Source organism: Choloepus didactylus, chromosome 10, assembly GCF_015220235.1.
Source record: "Choloepus didactylus isolate mChoDid1 chromosome 10, mChoDid1.pri, whole genome shotgun sequence".
Taxonomy (NCBI): Eukaryota; Metazoa; Chordata; class Mammalia; order Pilosa; family Megalonychidae; genus Choloepus; species Choloepus didactylus.
This window is the reverse complement of record NC_051316.1, coordinates 24,810,040-24,833,237: the sequence shown is the minus strand read 5'-3', so window position 1 is coordinate 24,833,237 and position 23,198 is coordinate 24,810,040. Positions and strand designations below refer to the sequence as shown.

The 23,198-nt window shown below is 40.9% G+C and overlaps 1 protein-coding gene across 1 annotated transcript in view; it reads left to right on the top strand.

Annotated features, from left to right (window-relative positions):
- The window catches only part of LOC119504721 (contactin-associated protein-like 3), a 228,022-nt gene that overhangs the window by 37,106 nt on the left and 167,718 nt on the right, over positions 1–23,198 (top strand). The window contains exon 3 of the mRNA XM_037797178.1: positions 11,004–11,197. Coding sequence (XP_037653106.1) covers positions 11,004–11,197 — 194 coding nt within the window. The remainder of the gene's footprint in view (positions 1–11,003; positions 11,198–23,198) is intronic.

Below are 23,198 nucleotides of genomic sequence, written 5' to 3'. Positions count from 1 at the left end.
TTTCCCCATTTTTAAAAATAATAATCATCCTAATGGGTGTGGAAAAGTATCTCATTGTAGTTTTTTTTTTCTGTCAACTATAGTCTTTAGTTTGCATTCATTTTATTTTTTTCCCAATACCACCCTATTTTTAACACTTTGCAATGTTGACATTCATTTGTTCTTCCTCATGTAAAAACATATTTGTACATTTTATCACAATTGTTGAGCACTCTAGATTTCACTGAGTTATACAGTCCCAGTCTCTATCTTTCCTTTTTCCTTCCAGTGTCCCACATGCTCCTAACTTTCTTCTTTCAACCATACTTGCAGTCATATTTCTTCAGGGTACTTATATTGCTGTGCTACTATCTCTCAAAATTGTTTTCCAAACCTCTCATTCCTGTCTTGTCCTTTTTGTCTGCAGTGCTTCCTTTAGTGTTCCCTGTAGAGCAGATATCTTGATCACAAACTCTCTCCTTGTCTGTTTGTCAAAGAATATTTTAAGCTCTCCTTCATATTTGAAGGACAGTTTTGCCACATATAGGATTCTTGGTTGGTGGTTTTTCTCTTTCAGTATCTTTAATATATCACCCCACTGCCTTCTTGCCTCCATGGTATCTATTGAGAGATCTGCACATGGTCTTATCAAGCTTCCTTTGTATGTGATGGATCACTTTTCTCTTGCTGCTTTCAAGATTCTCTCTTTATCTTCGATGTTTGATAATCTGATTAAGTGTCTTGGCATAGATCTATTCAGATTCAGATCTATTCTGTTTGGGGTATGCTGCACTTCTTGGATCCATAATTTTATGTCTTTCATAAGAGATGGGAAATTTTCATTGATTATTTCCTCTGTGATTGCTTCTGCCCCTTTTCCTTTTCCCTTCCCTTCTCTTTCTGGGACACCCATGATCCGTACATTCATGTGCTTTGTGCTGTCATTAATTACCTGAGATGTTGCTCATATTTTTCCATTCTTTTCCCTATCTGTTCTTTTGTGTGTAGGTTTTCAGTTGCCTTGTTCTCCAGTTCCTGAGTGTCTTCTTCTGCCTCTTGAGATCTGCTGTTGTATGGCTCCATTGTGTCTTCATCTCTTGTGTTGTGCCTTTCATTTCCATAGATTCTGCCAGTTATTTTTTCAAACTTTTGATTTCTGCCTTATGTATGCCCAGTGTTTTCATTATACGCTTCATTTCTTTTGCCATATCTTCCCTAAACTTTTTGAACTGATTTATCAATAGTTGTTTCAATTCCTGTATCTCAGTTGAAGTGTAATTTTGTTCCTTTGACTGGGCTATAACTTCATTTTTCTTAGTGTAGGTTGTAGTTTTCTGTTGTCTAGGCATCTGGTTTCCTTGGTTACCCGAGTCAGATCTTCCTAGACCAGAACGGGTTCAGGTCTCAGAATGGGGTTGTATTCAGGATGTATCTTACAAGAATGGCAGACTTTTATGTGAGGTTTCCAGTTGCTGTGCTTTTCCTAACCTGCCCAGCAGGTGGCACCTGTCAGCCTGTCGCTCCCAAGTGGTGTAAGGAGGTGCGGTCCCTTCTGTTTCTGTTTTCGCTGTTTTCCTCCAGGCTCTGGGATCTAGTTCTGAAGGGGAAGCTGGGCCCCAACTCCTTGCTTTTAGGGAAGATACACCCACTAGGGATTTATCATCTTCATTTGAATAGTCTCTCTGTCTCTGTTATCTCCACCCTTGTCTGGGTCAGAGTGCTGGGAACTGAAAATGGCTGCGGCTTTCTCCACTAAGCCCCTCAGGTTGAGAGAGAGAAAGAGGGACAGAAAGCCCCCTTTTGGAGCCAGTACAAGGCCTACCAGTTTCAATCATTGGCCACAGGTAACACCTGTTCTTCTGGGCTTCCCCTCCCAGTACAGATGAGTCTTTTGGTTCTTTAAGGTCAGTTGCCACTAAAAGCCTCTGTCTGCTTGTTGGGGGTTGGTAGCTTGTATTCAGCAGTCTACATTTGTTAATTAAAACCCCAGTTGGAACTCAGCTGATCTATATTTGCTCATTCCACTCGCTTGGAGAGTACTGCTAGTTTCTAGCACAGCGAGGGTTTGCAGCAAAGCCTGCCATGGAGGGGGGGTGTGCTTTCAGCATGGGTCCACAGCTTTTACTTACAGATTCTATGCTGCAATTTCAGGCATTCCTCCCAGTCCAGGTTGGTGTACGATGTGTGGACAGTCACAGTTGTCTCCCGGCAGTTACTCTGGATTATTTACTAGTTGTTCCTGGTTGTTTATTAGTTGTTCCAGGGGACTGACTAAATTCCACTTCTCTCTATGCCTCCATCTTGTCCCTCCTCCTCACTGTAGTTTTGAGTTGTGTTTCCCTAATGGCTAATGATGTTAAGTATCTTTTCATGTGCTTATTGGCCATATGTATATGTTTATATGAGAAATGTTGATTCAAGTCCTTTGCCCAGTTTTTCATTGGGTTGTATGTGTTTGTGTTAGTTTGTAGGATTTCTTTATATATTCTGGGTATTAAAACCTTATCAAATTTACAGTTTCCAATATTTTTCCCATTCTGTGGTTTGTTCCACTTCCTTGATAATTTTCTTTGATGCACAAAATTTTTTTAATTTTGATGAAGTTCAATTTCTCTATTTTTCTCTTTTGTTGCTTGTGCTTTTTCAGTAAAGTCTAAGAATTCACTGTCTAATACAAGGTCGTGAAGATATTCCTCTACGTTTTGTGTAAGAGTTTTATAGTTTTAGCTTTTATATTCAGGTAGTTGATCCATTTAGAGTTAAGTTTTAAATATGATGTGAGGTAGTGTCCAATTTCATTCTTTTGCATGTGGATATCCAGTTTTCCCAGCACCATTTGTTGAAGAGACAATTTTTCCTCATTGAGTGGACTTGGCATCTTTGTGAAAAATCAATTGCCCATAGTGTAGGCTTATTTTTTATTTATATATTTATTTATATTGTATTTGCATTCTGTTGATCTATATGTTTGTCCTTATAGCAGTACTGCACTGTTTTGATTACTGTAGCTCTGAAATAGAGAAGTGTGATCCCCAAACCTGGGAAGTAGTGCTTAGAGCATACTTGGCACCCTCTCAGATTGTGTGTGTAAACCTTTGTAAGGGCTATCCAAATTCTAAAATAGTTGTCTTGCAAATTCTACCTTATTTTTCAAATTAGTTACTTATTTATGCCACACCTAATACACATAGTTTCATGGAAATTATTTATTCCAACAGTATGCAATGTATGTCCTTACACACACCATGATGTCCTGTTCACTTAACTTTTTTTAAAAATAAATGTTGCTGGTCCCCCCAGTGGAGGCATATTTTGTCCGATGTCCTCATACTCCCTCCCCTCTGCACGCATACAACCACGTTGCCTCTTTTTCCCTTTTAGGGCCTGCTGGTGAGCTAAGATGACCTTCCTTCCTAGGCAAAGAGGTGAGGTTGAATTTGAAACATCCTTCTTTTTTGAGGGGACTTGGATCACTTAACAGTACATGGACCTTATGTTAAAAATTAAAGCACGCTGGATTCCTCAACTACAGGTTTAATTCGTGGCACTGCAACTGCTCCAGGAAGACGGTAGCCAGTGACAAAGCCTGATGAAATATCTCAGTGGGTCCTGGGGTCAGATGCTCTGTCTTTGCTTTCAAAGGTAAGGCAGAGGCTCCTGCACCACCGCCTGCCCCAGGGGCTACTGGAAGATGGTATTGCAAGGTGTTCTGCTTTTCTCTTCAACTGTGATCCTTACAGGTGCACTCTTCCAATGTTGTCATGTTTTCCCCCAAATAAAGCAAGTAGACCTTCCTCTGACAGTCTAATGCCCCAATTGCTCAGGAAGAACGCACCCCCCCCCCAACTCAAATACTCCTTTTTCAGTAGCATTTACATTCTGTACTGCATGGAGCTCATCCTTTTTACATTCACATTATAATGCCATGTTTTATATAATTGGTTATAATTTTTATATATATGCCCCTTTTCATCAAATCTCTCCCAGCACTTTTAAAAATTGTAACGAATTAAGCTACACAATAGCCTTAGAGAAAATGTAAGTTTCACCATCAATGGAATTATCTTCCGGAGGCTTTTGGCTGACTCAGCAGTTACATAGGGCTGGGTGCTTTCGTTTCCACACTTTTATTTCTGAGCATGTCACCCTTGCATTTCCTGACGTGATGCTATACTGTGTATTTAATGAAAAAGAAATATGGATGCTTACTCGCTGCCTAAAAAAAGAAAAAGAGCATCCCTGTTAAGCAGAGGTGGGGAAGTGAGAGCAGGGAGCCTGCCCTGCTCAAGTAGGCAAACCCAATGCCTCACTGTTTCCTAGATATCCAGAGGTGATGATGCTGTTCCCACCTGCTGCAAGGGATGACCTGAAATACTACATTATATGAACTAACTCAAGGGGACTCTGAAAGATAACCCAATGATGCTTTCATTGAATTAGACTAGATCCTGGAGCCGTACCCATGGTAAACATAAAGACTTCCCATGATGTGAACAAATAAGCTCAGTTGCATATCTTATCATGTCCTCAGTGCAATTATTTGCTGCATGTTAGATTGTTTACAGGCCTGCTGGGCAATTCATGTTTTTTTTCTAATAAGAGAAATTAGCAAAGTCATCTTTTGTGTTTCGGGAACCAAACTGCAAACAAATAAGAACTGAAAAGCACCCAATCAACACAGACTTGAAAAGTAGCCTATGCCTTTCTCTCTACTCTGTATTCCTTTATAAATGGAGCTAGTAGTGTATCTGAGAAAAGAGAAGCAACGCATAGTAGTATCAGTAGATTTTTGTTTGTTTTATGCAGAAAGGGCTGCGGTGTTGAATGTTAAATATCAAGGAGCCTTGAAAGGCGTCCCTGGGGACACTGCGGGCCACACACTAGGTCACACCATCACTAGGTCCTTTCTTTCCCTCAGTATTATTAGCATTTAACATGAATTTCAAATTGACCAGTATAAACTTATAGTTCACTTATTTTCCAATTGTCTGTTTGCAAAGCCATCATGGGGTACATCTGCATTTTGTAAGGGAATCCATTTTTCGACGTGGCAGCTGCGTGTGCTATTTTTTCTTACGGATGCCTTTTTTTTATTAGGAAACAACATCCTCCCCAGCTCAGGCTGCTAAGTTTGCACGAAGCACAGCTGAAAGGTAACCAGACCATATCTAGACAGGCCCAGAGGCAGGGGTTCCACTTTGTCCATATCCTGATAGCTGAAAATGTGACAACTGGAATATTTTCCTAAGAAATCGGAGCTAAGGTGGATTCTTGAATTCCCCTCAGCAAAATAAGCACAGTTGCAGAAAAAAGCGTCAGTGTGAAGCACAGATATCCCTGGAGCTGGAGGTCAGGGAGCACCCACAGAGTCTGGCTACTGGCTCCCCTTCCCCGGAGACAGCTGCTGTCTGCCAAGAAGAGAGTGACGGGTGCCCTCTTCTGTCACCCTTCCTCTCCCCACTTACCCTGAACTTTGTAATGAGTCTTCTGTGAGTTAAGATGCAATTCAGCGAGGAAATAAACAAATAGTTCTCAGTGGATGAGATCACATTTGAAACAATGTAATTATCTTGAAGGGAAACTTCCCTTGGTAACAACTTCAGCTTAGCCTTCCATTTGCTTGACATGTAGAAGCCCTGATGATGGGTGCGTTTGTTTACTTCAAATTAGCTTACTTGAATTTTGTTTGCTCTGGTAATCCTTAAAACTGGAGGAAGGTACATGTTTATTTTTACTGTGCCCTATGAGTAATTGCCTCATATGCGCAAAATCCACACGCTCCATGTCATTGTGGCCGCCAGGAGCAGTGGTTGATGTCGTGGTCATCATTCTCAGTGGTCAGGTTACTAAGGTCCCGCTGGGTTTTATTGCAACTTTTTACCTTTCATCTCCCCAAGCAAGTATCAGGTGCTGTGGTATGTCTTGCCTAAACCAGAGGTGGGGGAAGCAATCACACAGAAATAAGTGGAGACAGAAAACTTACAATGTATCTTCCAATGTATAAATTTAATCCAGTGAGGTTATTTATAAGCAAACATAACTGAACAACTGGTAAACCATAAGCAATGCAATTCTGACTCAACTGAGAATTTGGAGTTCCATTAGTTCCTGCAAGTCTGCCCTCACTTCAGGCACCAGCCAAAGCTCGGGGGTTCCCAGCCACCACACTTTTGACCAACTGCCTACAAATTCAGAGGTTCCCATCACCCTGTCAGGCTTGATGATTTCCTAGAATGACTCACAGAACTCAGGAAAGCACTACCCTTTTGACTACTGTTTTATTATAGCTAAAAGGATACAGATCAGGACCAGCCAAAAGAAGAGACACCTATGGTGAAGTCTGGGGGGGGGGAGGTCCCCAAATGCAAAGCTCCCGTGTCCCTTTTTCTATGGAGTTAAGGCACGTTGCCCACATGGCCCACTGATGTGCATTACCAACGAGAGAAGCTCATCCAAGTGTGAGTGCCCAGAGTTTTTATGGGTGTTTCATTACAGAGGCATGCTTGCTAGAATCGAAGACCACATGGTGAAGCCTGTCTCCAGCCCCCTTCCCCTCCCCAGAGGTCAGGCTGATTTGCAGTAGCTCAAAGCTCCAACCTTCTAATTGCATAGTTGGCTTTCTGGCGAGGCCCTGTCCTGAGTCATCTCGTTTCTGGCAGCACAAACCATTAGGTTTGATCCAGGGGTACACCATGAAAAACTAAGACCCTGTTATCACTGAGAAAATTCCAAGAGTTTAGAGTCCATTCTGTTTCTTGGAGTCGGGACAAAGGCAGACCTTGTTTTGGAAGGCAACTTCCTTACTTTACACTACAGAAATGTATTTTTGGAAGAAGGTAGAGAATGACAAAAGAGCTGGTCTTTAGTGTAATATCCCCACATGAAACTAAATGATTGTGTATTTTTCTCACCTGCAAAGCAGAGACGATGAACACCCCCACTCACTTGGGTGCTCATGGGAATTAAGTGTGAAAATACACATGAAAGCATCTGGGAGAATCCTTCGCAAATCATACACGTGTCGAGTTTTGCTTTCTCTGCCTTTTCTTGTCATGACCTTTTATTCCGAAATACATGAAAAAACTTCCTAAAGCATAATAGTAGTATAAAGTGGTAGGCGGTGTATCATTCAGTAATGAAATAAACTGCAAACCTCTACCCCCTGTATGTGGTCGCTTTTATTTGGAATCAGTGTCAATAATAACCACCGTTGTAGAAATAACCGTCTTTCATTACGTGATGACGTATGGGCAGAAAATGATTAGGCGCTTAATACATTTTCTCACCGAATTCTCTTTGCAGTCCTAAAATGTGTTTATCATACTTTTCATATGAATGGGAAGGAAGTTTTTGGGGTGGGCAACCTCCCAAGCTTTAGAACCTTGTTCTGTGCAAATCAGGCCCCCTGGACATGTTTCTGTTTGTATAGAATTGTGACCCTTATTTAGCTGAGGCTTCCTTCCTTCCCAGGGGGCTGAGGTAGGGGAGAGAGGAGGGCAGAGAAAGAAATGTATGTGGTTCAGAGACAGGAGAGATGGGAGAGTGGTTCTAATAGTCAGGCCCGCCTGGTCCCTCATCAGAGAAACAAGTCTCTTTGCTTTGGTGAGAAGGTGAGTTTATTGTAGATGCATTAATAAGGAACTGGAGGAAAAAAAACGCTTTCCAAGACCATTTCAGAGTGAGTAGAGTGGTTTGGGCTTTTATAACCCAAAACAGACAAAGAAATGGCCAGGATCCGGAAGAAAGCAGAATGGCAAAAAATTAGAAGAGACAAAGTTTTTGTTCAGGATCTCCTGTTAACCTTGGTGTCCTCCCTTCATTCAGGTTTGTTTTTCAAGAAGGTACTGATTATGAGACCATATGGTTACATCCCTGGTGTCTGACTGCAGGCAATGCTGGGAAAGTTCCTGGGAACAGAGAATACGTTTTTTGTTGTTGAGATTAGAGCAACAGCAAGTTATTTTTAACAAGGGCTTTTTATGCTTAGGATAACTCAAGGTTGCTTGAGTGAAGTGATCTTAATAAACAGTTTTTTCCCCTCTGTTTGCCATTGAAGACTGTACTAAGCATTTTCCAGCTAAAGAATTATATTGACTATTTTCTACTTATTCGGCTATCATCTATCTTTTTTGTGTGTGTTAAGCATTAGTGGCCAAAGAATAGCAATTAGGAAGTGCTGCTGCTCCTTGGTTCTTGTGTGGGGTTCACTTGACTTAAAGATTTGCAGCCTCTTTAGGGCAGGTGCTACTTAACCCTTAGGTTAAGAATCGATAACCTGCAGGGCTGGATTGTAGTGGTCACAGCTCTCAAGCCCATCTTTTCTAACCCTGGTACTTGTGTATTTTGCCTCATTGTGTTTTGTTTTCCATCACACACACAACAGTGGTCTCCTTTACTGGTTAGTAAAATTGTTTCATGTTGCCTACCAGTCCTCAGGTTGACATTTTTACATTTCCCATTCTCTCCGTGTGACATTTTATTCAAGTTTGGGAAACGTATGGTCCGCACCAGCACACGGCTTGCATGAGGGAATGCACAGTGACACAGCCTCACCCAGCAGGGATCTGGAGATCACCCATGACTGTACTATCCTGCTGAAATGAATTGTCCCCCTGGCACAGGGAAATCTGAAGTTTCATTACTTAATCCGTGTGTCTAGTTAATAAAACAGCTTAATTTGCATACCAGTAGTATGTCCTCACCTCAGGAAAGACATGTGAAATGTTCAAGGTCAATTAACTGCAGATGTTAACAGCTGGTTGGTGGGAGGGCAGCTGTACCTGTGGGAGAGGGGACCATGAGTGCACATGGTCCCAGCGTAATATGCAAAAGCACGATGGTAGTTTTTACTCCACTATGCTTCTCTACATGGTACCTGTGTTAATTATATTTACTGGTTTCAAGAAGAAATAAAAATGACAGAAAGATTGGGAAATGCAAAAATACCAACTATTATGAGCAAGAGGGCAGGACATTTAGTATTTTCTCAGCGCTGATTCACATCACATTACAAATGTAGAACCTCCAAGTTAAAACGATCAGCTCAAATGGTGATACTTCATTCTTAACTGTTTTGCAATAATTATGAAATCCCAGGCAGTTGAAGTGGTAATGGTACTTAATGGTTATTCCCTAGCTTTCAGCTAGGCCCCTGAAGCTGAGAGCCTGGGACAGAACAGTAGAACTAAGCGGGAAGATGTCAGATAATCACCAACCTTGACATGATAGACAAAGAAAGACAGAAGCTGTCACAGATTGGAGGACATTAAGGAGACAGGATGGCTAAATGCAGTGCGGTATCCTGGATTGGATACAGGAACAGAAAAAGGTAAACCTGAGAGATCTGAATAAAGTTTGTAGTTCCAGAAATAGTATCATACCAAGGTTATTTTCTTGGTTTTGATAAATGTGCTGTGGTTTATGCAAGATGCGACCATTAGGCGAAGCTGGGCAAGGGTATAAAGAGACTGCAATGCTTCTGCAAATCTGAAATATTTCAAAGCAGAAAGTTAAAAAATTCTGTAGAGAACAACAAAAAGGCAGTGTATTTAAGATTCTAGATCAAAGACAAAGGCATCGTACTTATGGTACTTTGAGAGGAAAATATACTTTTGAACAAAGATTCAAATCAGGAAATGAAGAAATCTTAGGCCCTAGAGAGATTCTGGGTACTAAAGATTCTGTAAGCTTTAGAAACAGTAGTTCATGTGGTGGTGTAAATGGAGGGCAAATCAATAAATGCTCGTCTCTGCACCTCCCTAGGAAGCCCCCCACCATGTTGTTAAGCTGTACTTCCCATGTCCATCTCCCACCCACTCATCTTGTAATCATGTCAAACTAGATGTATTTTCTCCACTTGTCATGGTAGCGATGGCTCTAGTAAACAGGGCATGAATGTCAAAAACAGCTCTTAATGAGAATATACACAGCGTGACCAATTAATAAAAACATAATTTGTCTAAAATGTCAGACCTTATTATCAGAGCCTCAAGCTAGGTGTCAGAACAGTGGGGAAAAGGTAAAAAAGAAAAGCTAAGTTTTATCATAATAGGGATTGTTCCCACGATACCATTTTTTTTTCCTCCTAGACATTATTAGAGAAATAGAAGTTCAAAAATGCCTTAAAAACTGTTTCCCAAGTTTTATAATGATTGCATATTAATTTTAAATCATAAAATTTCAGATGACAAATTTAAATCCAAATATAAAACTCATGGTTCTCCTAAATCAGAAGAATAAAATACATCAACAGTATATCCTCAGGCTCCCCTAATCCTTCTGCCCCCAACATACACCGAACAAACCAAAAACATGGTAATTTCTGCCCTAAAGATATTGTTTTGAGGGCCTGGGAAGCTCCTTACCATGTGTGACGGCCGAGTCATCCCTTGTTTTATGAGGCTCTCTCTGGCCGCCCCCAGTGCAGAAGTCACCGTCATGGCCCCTGCCACCCCTGCCACATGGCACAGAGTCATTTTTTTAAATGTTTACTTCTCCTGTGAGCCTGTGAACACCCAGATTGCAAGGCCCCCTTTATCCCAATGTTCAACACTGTTCTTCCTACTGTCGGGGATCAACATCTCTGGTTTTCTGGTTCTGTGATGGTCTGAATATTTTCCTTTATATCCAGCAAAGGGCGAGTCATGCATACAGACCAGTAAGGGCACTAGTTCTAAGCATCAATACGGTCAGATTGCAATAAGCACTTTCACCTATTAGCAGGACACCTGAACTTTGGAGTGAGGGGTTATGAGCTGAAAACTAAAGCAATTAATGCAAGTTTCATCCATTTACGTTTAACTTATGACTTTATTTATTTATAAAGAAAATAAATATATAATTGAATAAAAAATAATTTATTTATAAAGAAAATAAATAATGTATTTTTATATATATACTCCATATATATTTGATTTTCATATATATTTCACATATTTTCTTTATGTTAACATTCTTGCAGGATAATGTAGATTTTAAATATTTCTTTCTATTTACCATTTTTTTGGTTTTGATTTCCTAAAAAGGAGCTGGTGGCTGGTCCCCACTGGTGTCAAATAGATACCAGTGGCTGCAGATTGACCTTGGAGAGAGAATGGAGGTCACAGCCGTGGCCACCCAAGGAGGCTATGGGAGCTCCAACTGGGTGACCAGCTACCTGCTGATGTTCAGTGACAGTGGGAGGAACTGGAAGCAATATCGACGAGAAGAGAGCATCTGGGTAAGTTTCTTTATTGACAAACACAGTCTGTTGGAGTATGAATTATGCCAGTTATTACACGTTGCCACTAATCTATCAGATTAAGTATAGTAACAGAACCTCCTAAATTCCTTGAAAGTGTTTTCCAGCAAATATAAGATACATATTACAACTTAAAATAAATTCCCATGTGTAATTTATGAAATAACTGAATGCAAAACAGCTTTATCATGTAGTGAAATATTGAAACATCTTTCCATTATCCCTTTAAATAGTATGATGTCTAAGAAATAAACAAGTCATATGCAATCTGTGTTATTTTTGTTCAGTAACACAACAGTGTGTTTTGCCTCAGCGCTCTTCTGCATTAAAATAGTAAGCTTAATTCTACTCTGCCCTCTGATTAAGTGAGATCTTTGAAAGACACTGAACATTTAAATATACATATGAAGATGTCTTCATATGGCGGACATGTTCAGAGACATAGGTACTGCCCCAAACTGGAACCCACAAACTGCAAGACCCCTTGTAATTCAAGGGCTATAAATCTCTTTGGGATTCGTTGGAATTATAACTAGTTTAAATTATTTGGCATCATGACATAATTTTTATTTCTAACTACATTGCCAGTGCTTCTTTTGGAAGAATTAAATTTTGTTTAACATTTTTGCTTATTAAAATGTATTTAATTATGTTTAATATCTTTAAATCATGGTTTAATCTAAAAGAGAGGCTCTGAAAGTAGAATGTTGCATTGTAATTGGCTGATGGAACCCAGCAGGTGGAGGGGTGAGCTATCTGAGGAGGCAGCTAGTGGAGGAGAGTAGCTTGAAGAAAGAAGGTTTGTCAGATGGAGAAGAAATTTTTTTTTCCTTCTATTAAAAATAGAGTTTAACTTCTATTTAATTTAAGCTGGGGAGGTTGTGTAACTTTATTTCTTTTCCTGCATCTCAAAGGTAAGGGGAAAGGTGTACAAGCAAAAGCCATTATATTTTTAGCACATAGCTTACCTCCCAAGGCTAAAAGTCAACAAAATGGTGATCCTCCTTGGATAACAAATTCACATTGCTTGAATTTTATAGAACTGTGTTACTTATTCTGAGTTTATAGTGTTATCTATTCAGTTTCTTATCTCTGAAGGGCTTATTGATCCTTCAGTAAATCTTGATATAAATTGGATCAAGAGGAACTAGTTAGGTCTCCAGCATGAGATAAAAGAACAAGAACTGGAGGGAATTTGTCTTTAGGAATTTTTAGGACTGGTTGTCTTAAATTTCCCAAACAATCAGGCACCATGTATGTGATCAGAGATTGAAACTGATTTTGAGCTAGTTCTGAGAAAGCCATGTTCAAACCAGGATTAAGATAAACTAAGAATGAGTAACAGTTAAAGCTTAATGAGGCATTTATTTAGATAGAAACTTCTTGTTCTTAATTAAATATTGATTCTAAAAATTAGGTAAATAATAGTTAATGCATGCTTATTCTTAGTTGTGTTAAGTACGGGTCGTATTTCGGATACCCCCCTCTCATCCCCAATACATGTTTGAGAAACTGGGAAAAGTCTTGCTTTTCAGTTACCCAGTGCTGTGAGGAGAGCCATATCTAAACATCACCCGCTACCATTTTGCTTAAAGGTCAGGTGCTTGGAGGAAATAGTGCGAAGAATGCAGTATTAACCCCAAACCATGCAAGTGAGGACAGATGCCTTCCACTTCAGTCCTATCAACCATCTCAGTATGTTCAGCCTGCTTTGCAAAGACTGATGTAGCAGGCTGCCTCCCAGCACTCCATTAGCGACCCCCTAAAATAGAGACCTGTTGTCCCTCCCTGCATCCTCAGCACTTCCTGGGGCCTGGTACAGAGCAGAAAGTCAGTAAATGTTGGCTGAATGATTGAATGAGTGGAGAATACTTCCTACCAGGAGGGATGCCTTTCTGGACCCCCACACCCTCAAACTGAAAGGGAGCCCTTGCCACTCAGCAATTCTTCTCCTGCACTTTAATTGCCTCTGCTCAGAGGTACTTGAAGCTGAATGTCGGTGTTTCTCCACTCCAGTATTTTGAGCTCCTTTAGGAAAGAGGTTTCACCCCACATCTTCGCATCCATTACCATGACTGGCAAATAGCCACTGTTATGTGAATTAATATCCTATCTGGGGCCTGGCTCCGTACACAATTTGCTTTTACAGCTGTGCATCTCACTAGTTGATAATTATCAGTATTACATGTACAGCTTCTTTGAAAAGATTGGGCTGGTTTTGGCTGCTCTCCAACCCTTCCCACAGAGTCAGCTGCTTTTGATAAAATACAAAACAAAACAAAACAGAAAACCCATCAAACTCACCCCAGCCTCTGCCCATTCTTTAGGCATTCATTTTAGATATGAATCGATGACACAAACATGAAAGCATTTACGATTTAAAAAAAATTCTTTAAAATATTAACACTCTTATTAGTGAAAGTAATGTGCATTTTTTCACTTTATCATTTTCATTCATTTTCTTTTGCTGTCATAACAAATCACTGTGCACTTGGCAGCTGAAAATGACATGTTTGTTATTTTAGTTTCTGTAAGTCCAAAGTCTGGGTGGACTAGGCTGGCTCTTCTGTTGAGGGTGTCGGCAGGGCTGCCTTCTTTACTGGAGGCTCTGGGGGAGAAATAAATTCTAATCTGTACCTGGAGTCCCTAGGATCATCCACAGGTTCAGCGATTTGCCAGGACTCTCAGGACTCAGCATATAGTTGTGCTCACAGCTCAGGTTTATTACAAATGAGGGAATATGAAGCACAGTTAGCAAAGGGAAAAGGTGCAGGCTTCTAAGAGTTCATTTCTAGTGGAGCTGCACAAAACACACATAATTTCTATGGCAACTGGTTGTGACAACACGGCTGAAATCTTATCCACCAGGAAAGCACATTAGAGACTCAGGGCCCGGGGTTTTAATTGGGGGTTGGTCACGTAGTCATCCTCTGCCCAGTGTGTACTAAAATTCCAATTCCTGGAAGGAAAATGGGTTTGGCATAAACTGCTTTGTTTGTAAAACTAGTTTAGGGATGATGAGCCACTCTTTATCAATTAGGGTGGTAGGAACCTTCCTGAAATCCAAGTTCTCAGGATTGGGAACCCTGAAAGCAGTACTTTCAAAGGATGGCACTCAGGTCTGTTGTGTTAACTCTTTTCTGCACATACGTTCATTCAGGTTTTTGGACAACTTCAGTCCTTTGAGGTTGTGGGACTGAGATCCCAGTTTCCTTGCTGACTGCCAGCTGTCTTTGTTCCTAGAAGTTTCCCCAAATTCCTTTTTGTGCTTTCCATGGGCTCCCCTCCAGCAATTGGCAGATCAAAGTCCTTTTGCACTGCAGATCTCTCTGACTTCCTCTCCTGCCTCCAGCCAGAGAAAATTCTCTGCTTGTAAGGGCTCATCTAATTAAACTAGATCCACATGGATAGACCAGCATATCTTCCCAGCTTTAAGTACATCTGCTAAGTTTTTTTTTTTGCCATATAAAGTAACATATATTCATAGGTCCCAGGGATTGAAGCACGGGCATCTTTGGGGCCAGTCTGCCTACCACACCATTATATTTATAAATCTCTGGGTTTTGTTTTTTTTTCCTTGCATTTGGCATCCCTTCTTATACAACACATATTTCCAGGTGGATCTGAAGATATTTTTAAAGTGTCACTTGACATAGTGTTGTTGTGCTACCTGAATGCTTGCTTCCAGTTGGTGCGGAGGTGTTCATCGAGATGACTGTAGGACCAGCCTAGCCCCTCCCCTTGCCCTTCCTGGTGCAGATTTCATGCATCCAGAAATGGATTGGCTTTTTTTTTTTTTTTTTTTTTAAATTCAGTTTTATTGAAATATATTCACAAACCATACAGTCATCCATGATATACAATCAGCTGTTCACAGTATGATCATGTAGTTATGCGTTCATCACCACAATCTATTTCTGAACATTTTCCTTACATCAGAAAGAATCAGAATAAGAATAAAAAATAAAAGTGAAAAGAGAATACCCAAACCATCCCCCCATCCCACCCTATTTGTCATTTAGTTTTTACTCCCATTTTTCTACTGATTTTTTTTCAATTTTTTAACTTTGTTTATCAAAAAATTAAAAACAAACAGGCAAACAACAACCAAAAAAACCCCACAACATTTCAAACAAAGCAATGGATTAAGGAAAACAAATAACCTAAAATAACTACTTTGCTTCCAATATGTTCCTACCATACCCCAAGAAAATTAGTAAACCATGTCCAGAGGAGTAAGAAAAACAAATAATCTAAAATAGCTACATTGCTTCCAACATGTTCCTACCATACCCCAAGAAAATTAACAACCCCTAAGAAAACAAAGGAATAAGAGAAAAAAAAACCTAAAATAACTCTATTGCTTCCAACATGATCTTACAATATCCAAGAAAGTTTACAAACCATAATCATTCCTGAGCATTCCCATAACATTGAGATTACCCTCCATAGTTTATCTGTTCTTATTAGATTATCATTCCCCCTCCCCTAATTGGTATCTCTAGGTCCCCTACATTCTACAGTATAAAACATTGTACATTTTTCACGGAATTCACATTAGTGGTAACATACAATATCTCTCTTTTTGTGCCTGGCTTATTTTGCTCAGCATTATGTCTTTTTTTTTTTTTTTTTTTAATCTTCATTTTATTGAGATATATTCATATACCACGCAGTCATACAAAACAAATCGTACTTTCGATTGTTCACAGTACCATTACATAGTTGTACATTCATCACCCAAATCAATCCCTGACACCTTCATTAGCACACACACAAGAATAACAAGATTAATAATTAGAGTGAAAAAGAGCAATTATGGATTGGCTTTTATAAAGGGGGTTTATTTGGTTACAAAGTTATAGTCTTAAGGCAATAAAGTGTCCAAGGTAAGGCATCAACAGTAGGGTACCTTCACTTAAGATCACAGATGGCATCTGGAAACCCTCTGTCAGCTGTGGAGGCACATGGCTGGCGTCTGCTCCTGGGTTCTGGTTTCAAAATGGCTTTCTCCCAGGATGTTTCTCTCTAGGTGTCTGGGGGTGTTCTCTTAATTTCTCCCAGGCAAACTCTGGAATAGTAGAAGTCTGCTTTCAATGGCTGTCTCCAAAATGTCTCTCTCAGCTGCAGCACTGAGCTCCTTCTGTCTGTGAGTTCTTATAGGACTCCAGTGATTTAATTAAGACCCACATTGAATGGGTGGGGTAACACCTCCACGGAAATAATCTAATCAAAAGTATTACCCAGAGTTGGGTGGGTCGTATCTCCATGGAAATACTCAATCAAGAAGTCACACCCTAATCAAAAAGATTAATCAATCTGCCCCCACAATATTGCATCAAAGAATATGGCTTTTTTCTGGGGGACATAATATATACAAACTGGCACAGCTTCTTTCACTCTCACTGCCTCACTGGGAGGAAAGATAGTGCATTTACTTTCTCCTGGGAGGTCGGCTTCTACTTTCATAATAAGGCCAAATTAAAAACTCATTCTCCCGCCTTCATTTCTTGGCTTCTCTCCCTGTCCTCTGTTTTTAATGACTTTCTTTATTAGTCTGCATCTGTCTACTCTCAGTGCTAACTTTGTCTCCTAGTACATGTCAATAATCCCCCATTTATAACTCTGAGAAAATGGTTTGCCATAACTTCTTACTGGAAATGGATGTGAAGCTGTTAATGGTCTTTATTTCTCACACTGGGTAAATGCTTTGCCCTGTGCTTGCCATTGGGGATGTTAATTATGGTATACACACTATCCCTTTCTAAATTCTCAAAACTTCTAAATTCTGAAACATACCTGACCACAGTCTTTGTTTGGACATTAGGGGCTGCAGGATTACCCAAATGAATGGATTTTTTTTTTTTTGAGATTTATATTTTTTTATTGGTGATATGTTGCATATTGTTATTCATTTTGGTAAATGACTGTTTCCATGGGTAGACTGAATTTATATGGCTAAACAACTAAACAAACATTCAGAATGATGAAATCCATTCTGAAACGAGACTTTCTTATTTAAATGGAAATACAGGAATGTGCCCTAAATTACAGAAAAGTCATCACCATCAAGGGACAAAATATACCTCAGGGTGCAGAAGCTCATATGATGTAGAGTAAATATTCTCATTGGAAATATAGTTGAAACAAGTTTAGTTTCAAGTGTAAACAGGGTCAGAAAAATTTGTTCCGTGAGTAGAGAAGGCAGATTTTCCGTGAGATGTGAACAGCGAAGGTTTTTATCAGTCACCTTTAAAACCACTTGGCTTCATCAGGGTGGATGCGGAGCATCCATAAGAAGTTAAAGGAAGGATGTGGAAAACAAGGGCCCCGAGTCCCGCAGGGGGATCGTGTAATGACGTCATATTGACCAAAGTACAAGGATCAGTGATCACTGACAATTAAACTGAGGTTTATTTTCTACTCGCTTCTCTGAAAATGACTCATCAAAGGACTACCAAGAAATACTATGACTCGGATTCATTATACAAAATCTGTGAGGCAGCTCTTGAAAACCAGCAGACTGAAACCCAAGCTCATGTGAGCTGGGGTCTGAGCTCTCCTTTGGGGCCTCCGGACCAGGCTGGGGGTGCCCGTGTTCTAGAGTCTCCATCACGGCTACGGCTCAGGGCCTGAGTGTGTGGGAATCACCTGTGGGCAGGTGAGCCGCGCCTGCAGCCAGAGGGCCTCGGAGAGGACTGCGCAGGCGCTGAGGGAACCGAAAGCAGGCGCTGGGTTCCGGCTCCGCCCAAACCCTGCTTCCACCTTCTCCGTCCACCTGGGCCCCGCCTCAGGCCTTTGCCCATTGGGCTTGGTAGCTGTCTCAGGGTTAACTAGTTAAAGGACCTTCTCCCCATGTTCTGAACCTGTTTCTTCTCCCTCCTCGGGAACTGCGGGCTGACGCCCTGGTGCTGGGCTGACTCTCCCCTCTCCTCTAGGGGGCGCTGTGGCCCGCGGCGTCTCCGGCGCGGAGGCTCCTTCTTCAGGGCCCTTCTAGAAGTCTTGGGGACCACTGAGTCCCTGCTGCACCGTGGGGAGCTCTCCTCCAGCAACCCCTCACTGTCTTTTCTTCTCTTTTATCTTTGCTTCACTCTCCTCTCCTTAAGATTTCTCCCTTGTTTCTTCTATTCTTCTATTATTTCTTTATCTGTTTGCTTTACTTTTCCTCCCGCCATTATACATTTTTTCCTCACCACGCTCACCTCTCTTTTCCCGTTTCTTTTCCTCTTTCTGTGGTGTTGCAAATGATAGAAATCACCTCAGATCAGTTTAGGCAGGTTGGGATTCTGTCCACACTGTGGGAAGTGGGACCTAGTTGGTTCTCAGGTACAGCAGTAACTAAGAGGCAACCTGTGCCCCATGTCTTGGTGTCTCACTTCTATGGATTGGCTTCTGACATTTATTCGCCTTTTCTGGTTTAAAAATCGGGACAAGCACACTGACTTGCCTGACTGGGGTTGAGGGCCCGTCTCAGAGTAGTTCATCAGCCCTTGGTCGGGAAGGGCTGATAGGATGGATGGAGCCAGCTGGCCTTTACACCACCATGATGGAGTTTAGGGAGATGTTAGAAGGAGGACAGCAAGCTGGGAGGGCTATATTTTCAAATATCCTGGTCTTTGTCTCCCTCTCTCTCTCATACTCTCTCCTTGGTCCTTTGCTTACTTTTTCTCTCACTTCTTCTCTTTATGTCTCTTCTCTCTTCACCCTCACGTCTCCCTTTCCTCTGCAATGGAAGGGACTAAGATTCCCGGATGGCTAAGGACCCTGCCAGTCCATAGCCCAGCAACATCACCTGGGATCTTTTTTTGTTTTTTAATTAAATTCAGTTTTATTGAGATATATTCACATACCGTATAATCATCCATGGTATACAATCAACTGTTCATAGTACCATCATATATAAAAGTAAAAAAGAACATCCAAATCATCTCCACCCTATTTTTCATTTAGTTTTTGTCCCCATTTTTTTACTCATCCATCCATACACTGAATGAAGACAATGACACTGTCACCCCTTGTAAGCTACATTGCTATACAACCATCTTCAAAAGTCAAGGCTACTGGGTTGCAATTTGATAGTTTCATGTATTTACTTCTAGCTATTCCAGTACATAAAAACCTAAAAAGGTTATCTATATAGTGCGTAAGAATGTCCACCAGAGTGACCTCTCGACTGCATCTGAAATCTCTCAGCCAGTGAAAGTTTATTTTGTTTCATTTGGCACCCCCCTTTTGGTCTAGAAGATGTTCTCAGTCCCACAATGCTGGGTCCAGATTCATCCCCGGGAGTCATATCCCATGTTGCCAGGGAGATTTACACTCCTGGGAGTCAGGTCCCACATAGGGGGAGGACAGTGAGTTCATCTGCTGAGTCGGCTTAGCTAGAGAGAGAGGGTCACATGTGAGCAACAAAGAGGTATTCAGGGGGAGACTCTTAGGCACAATTATAAGCAGGTTTAGCCTCTCCTTTGCAGTAACCTGCTTCATAGGGGCAAGCCCCAAGATAGAGTGCTTGGCATACCAAGCTGTAAGTCCTCAATGTCCATGATCACCTGGGATCTTGATAGAAATGCAGAGTCTCTGGCCCCACCCTCACCCCCTGAATCAGAATCTGTATTTTAACAAGACCCCTAGGGGATTCAAGAACAGGATGTGTTATGAGAAGCTCTGATGGAGATTATCAGTCTCATCTGGGGACGAGACTGTTCTGCCCCTTTAATTATCCTCTGATGGTCTGGAATCACGGGGGTGGCTCCTGCTTTGTGATGGAGCTTATTCCATCCACAGTTGTCCCTGCACCTGGATCTTAAGAACCTTGCTCTAGTGAGAACTGCTGAACAGTCTCTTTCTCCCAGATTGTTTTTTAATCCTTTTTTCAATAAATACCAATCAAGCAGTTTAGAGCTTAGATTGAGTTCTGTCTTTGAGAACCATAATATTTCTTCAATCTGTGCATTCTGCCTTAACTAGGGCTTTATTCTTTCCATTAAAAAATCATCAGAACTTTAATTTAAAGGTTCTAGCCCTTATGGCTTCTGGATGAGAGTTACTATTTGGAATGCATTGACAACTTTGACTTTAAGTGGATTTTTCCTCCCACGTGAGTCCTTTATGTGAGAAAGGCATCTTTCTAAAAATAGATAAAATGTATTTGAGAAAAATAAGAACAGAAATTATTTAAAATAAGCAAATTCTACAATAAAAAATTCTAATAGAATTTTATGTTTTGCCTGAAAAAACCTGTAACACTAGATCCTTAGACAAGAATAAAATAGAAATAGTAAACCAGTGGCAACCTTATCCTTTTTCTGGATAATTTCTAAGCTAGAAAACTAAACAGACTAATTAATGAGGGTAATTAATATTGTATTGAGAAAGACACAAAAATCTCACAGCATCCTAAGGAGAGCTACATGGGCAATACCAGAGATTTAGTGTTTAGAGGAACGCTGGATGCGTGAGGGATGGGATGGAAGCTTTATTTACATGTGCAGTGCTTTATTTGTTTAAAAGAAAGAACTGATCTATAAATGGCAAAATGGTAACCTTGTAAAATCTAGATTGTGGATACATGTCTGTCTGTTAATTGGAGTATGTGTGAAATATCACATAGTTTAAAATAATAGGAGAGGAATATTGGATTCAGGTTTTAAACAACTATGGTTACTCAGTAAAAATAGAAAAACCATATGACATGTGTTTGCAAAGTAAAGAAGGTGAAAGAAGGGTAAGTCAACTCATAATAAGAAAAACTTGAATCAGAGATCAGGAAAAATGTTTGTGCATAAGGAGTTACACGCTCAGCTAAGTAAGGGAGCTCAGATGGGAGTAGAAGGAGGGGAAAATTCACTTGATAGGGGTCTCATTTATTCAGTCATTTCAATATATATCAGATAATTTCAAGTCCAAGATTAATACAGGGCTATAACAGGCTCATGCTTCTAATTTTATTGTTAATGAGTTGATGGCTCAAAGTGAACCAAGCCCCATATCACAGGGGGAGTTGCAAAGAAGGGGTTCCAAGGTCTGACTTTTGCAAATCCTGGGAGAACTGATTCCAGGTTCAGTTCTGAGAACTGTGGGTCTCTAGCAGAATGGGATCACCGCTTCAGCTCAACAATTCTGTTTTGATCACTTACTAGGAACTTAGAGCAGCAGCCTTGTTGGAGATCGGATCTTTGGATCGTCCCTTTCTTAATCACCCACTTGGTCACACTGAGCTGATGGATTTCTCCCAGGCAGTGGCTTCTCCCCGTGAACATCTGTGTTAATTGCACTCACCATCGTGGACTGCAATTGGCTTTTCTACTGGTGCCTCTCCCCTTCTGTGCTTTTGAGAGATTGATGTCCCCACAGGATCAGACCTATTTTAGTTTCTCAGGAAAGGTTTGTCAGATTTAATTAAGGGAAAGTTCCTTTTCTTGATCCAGATGGGTAGTTAAGGGATACCGAAAGCTTAGCCAGTGCTATGATACTGCTTACCATCTGGGAGGCTTTGGGTATCAAGTATAAGTATAGTAAGAGGTTAGCACTCCCCCTGCCGAAGTTGTAAAAGGATGAAGCCCTAGGGAACCTAAGAGAGAAGTGTCACATTTACCCTCAGTTGTGGGTCTCAGTGACAATAGAGATAAACACTGGAATCCATCCATAGAAAGCTCTGAGCACTGCTGAAAAGGTTGAGGCAAAGGAATGAGCTGCAGCCATAAGATAACTGACAGTTCCCCAGAGCCTAATGATCCTGTTACTACTGCTCTCGTCTGGACTCGCTGCCTCCTGCGAAGAGTATCCTTCCTTCCTTCCCTTTCTATTATAACCTTCCCCAATCTGAAAAGCTTCACTCAAAGGCCCTTGAGAGATGACAGGCAGGCCCTCATGTGTACTCACTCCCAGGACTTTTTGTTTTCATCTCTCATATATTACTTCTCTTTTACTGTATTCATTCATCTCTTACGTATTTCACATAAATTCTGGAGTCGAGGGCTCTGGCTTGTTTATGTCTCCACTGCTTTCGAAAATGAATGTTTTTGCTCATTTGTATTGATGCGTGTTATCACACGGTGGGCAAGTGGAAGTTTAAATATATAATGAGATAAACAGCAAGTCTCAGCTCATGTGCGCCACAAATTATTTCATTTTTCATTATAATGAAGTGGTTGCTGATGTGGAGTTACTAGAGATAGAAATTAGGATATATTTTATGAAAAAGGTAACTCATAAATAGTAATATGAATGGAGTATGGGAGGGTTATGGGGGAGATTGCTTTAAATGTTCGTTTGGAACAACATAACAATAGAGATTCTTTTGTTTTAAGCAAGACAAACAACAGTGTTGATGTCACATCAACAGTGTTGATGTCAAAATTAGAATCTTACAAAAGCACACAAATTGAAAACCAATGCTAATGAGTGAAGTTTCAGGAAGATGGAAAGCAGGGCAGCTCAGGAAACGTCTCCACCAGGGATTCATGGCAATTCTCTCTAATCCATTGCAATTCAGACATCTCAGCTACCGTGGTGAGGCGTGTATGCTGTCAGAGCCAAACTCCACAAATTTTACAACTTTCACATGTGAACGCAAATACATTGCATGCACAAATATGGTGCGTTTCTTCAGACATTTGTGGAAGATTTCCTAGGTCTGTAATTTTGACATAAAAGACTCAAGTGGGGAGGTGGGGCAAGATGGCGGACTGGTGAGCTGTATGTTTCAGTTACTCCTCCAGGAAAGTAGGTAGAAAGCCAGGAACTGCGTGGACTGGACACCACAGAGCAATCTGACTTTGGGCATACTTCATACAACACTCATGAAAATGTGGAACTGCTGAGATCAGCGAAATCTGTAAGTTTTTGCGGCCAGGGGACCCGTGCTCCTCCCTGCCAGGCTCAGTCCCGTGGGAGGAGGGGCCGTCAGCTCCGGGAAGGAGAAGGGAGAACTGCAGTGGCAGCCCTTATCGGAAACTCATTCTACTGATCCAAACTC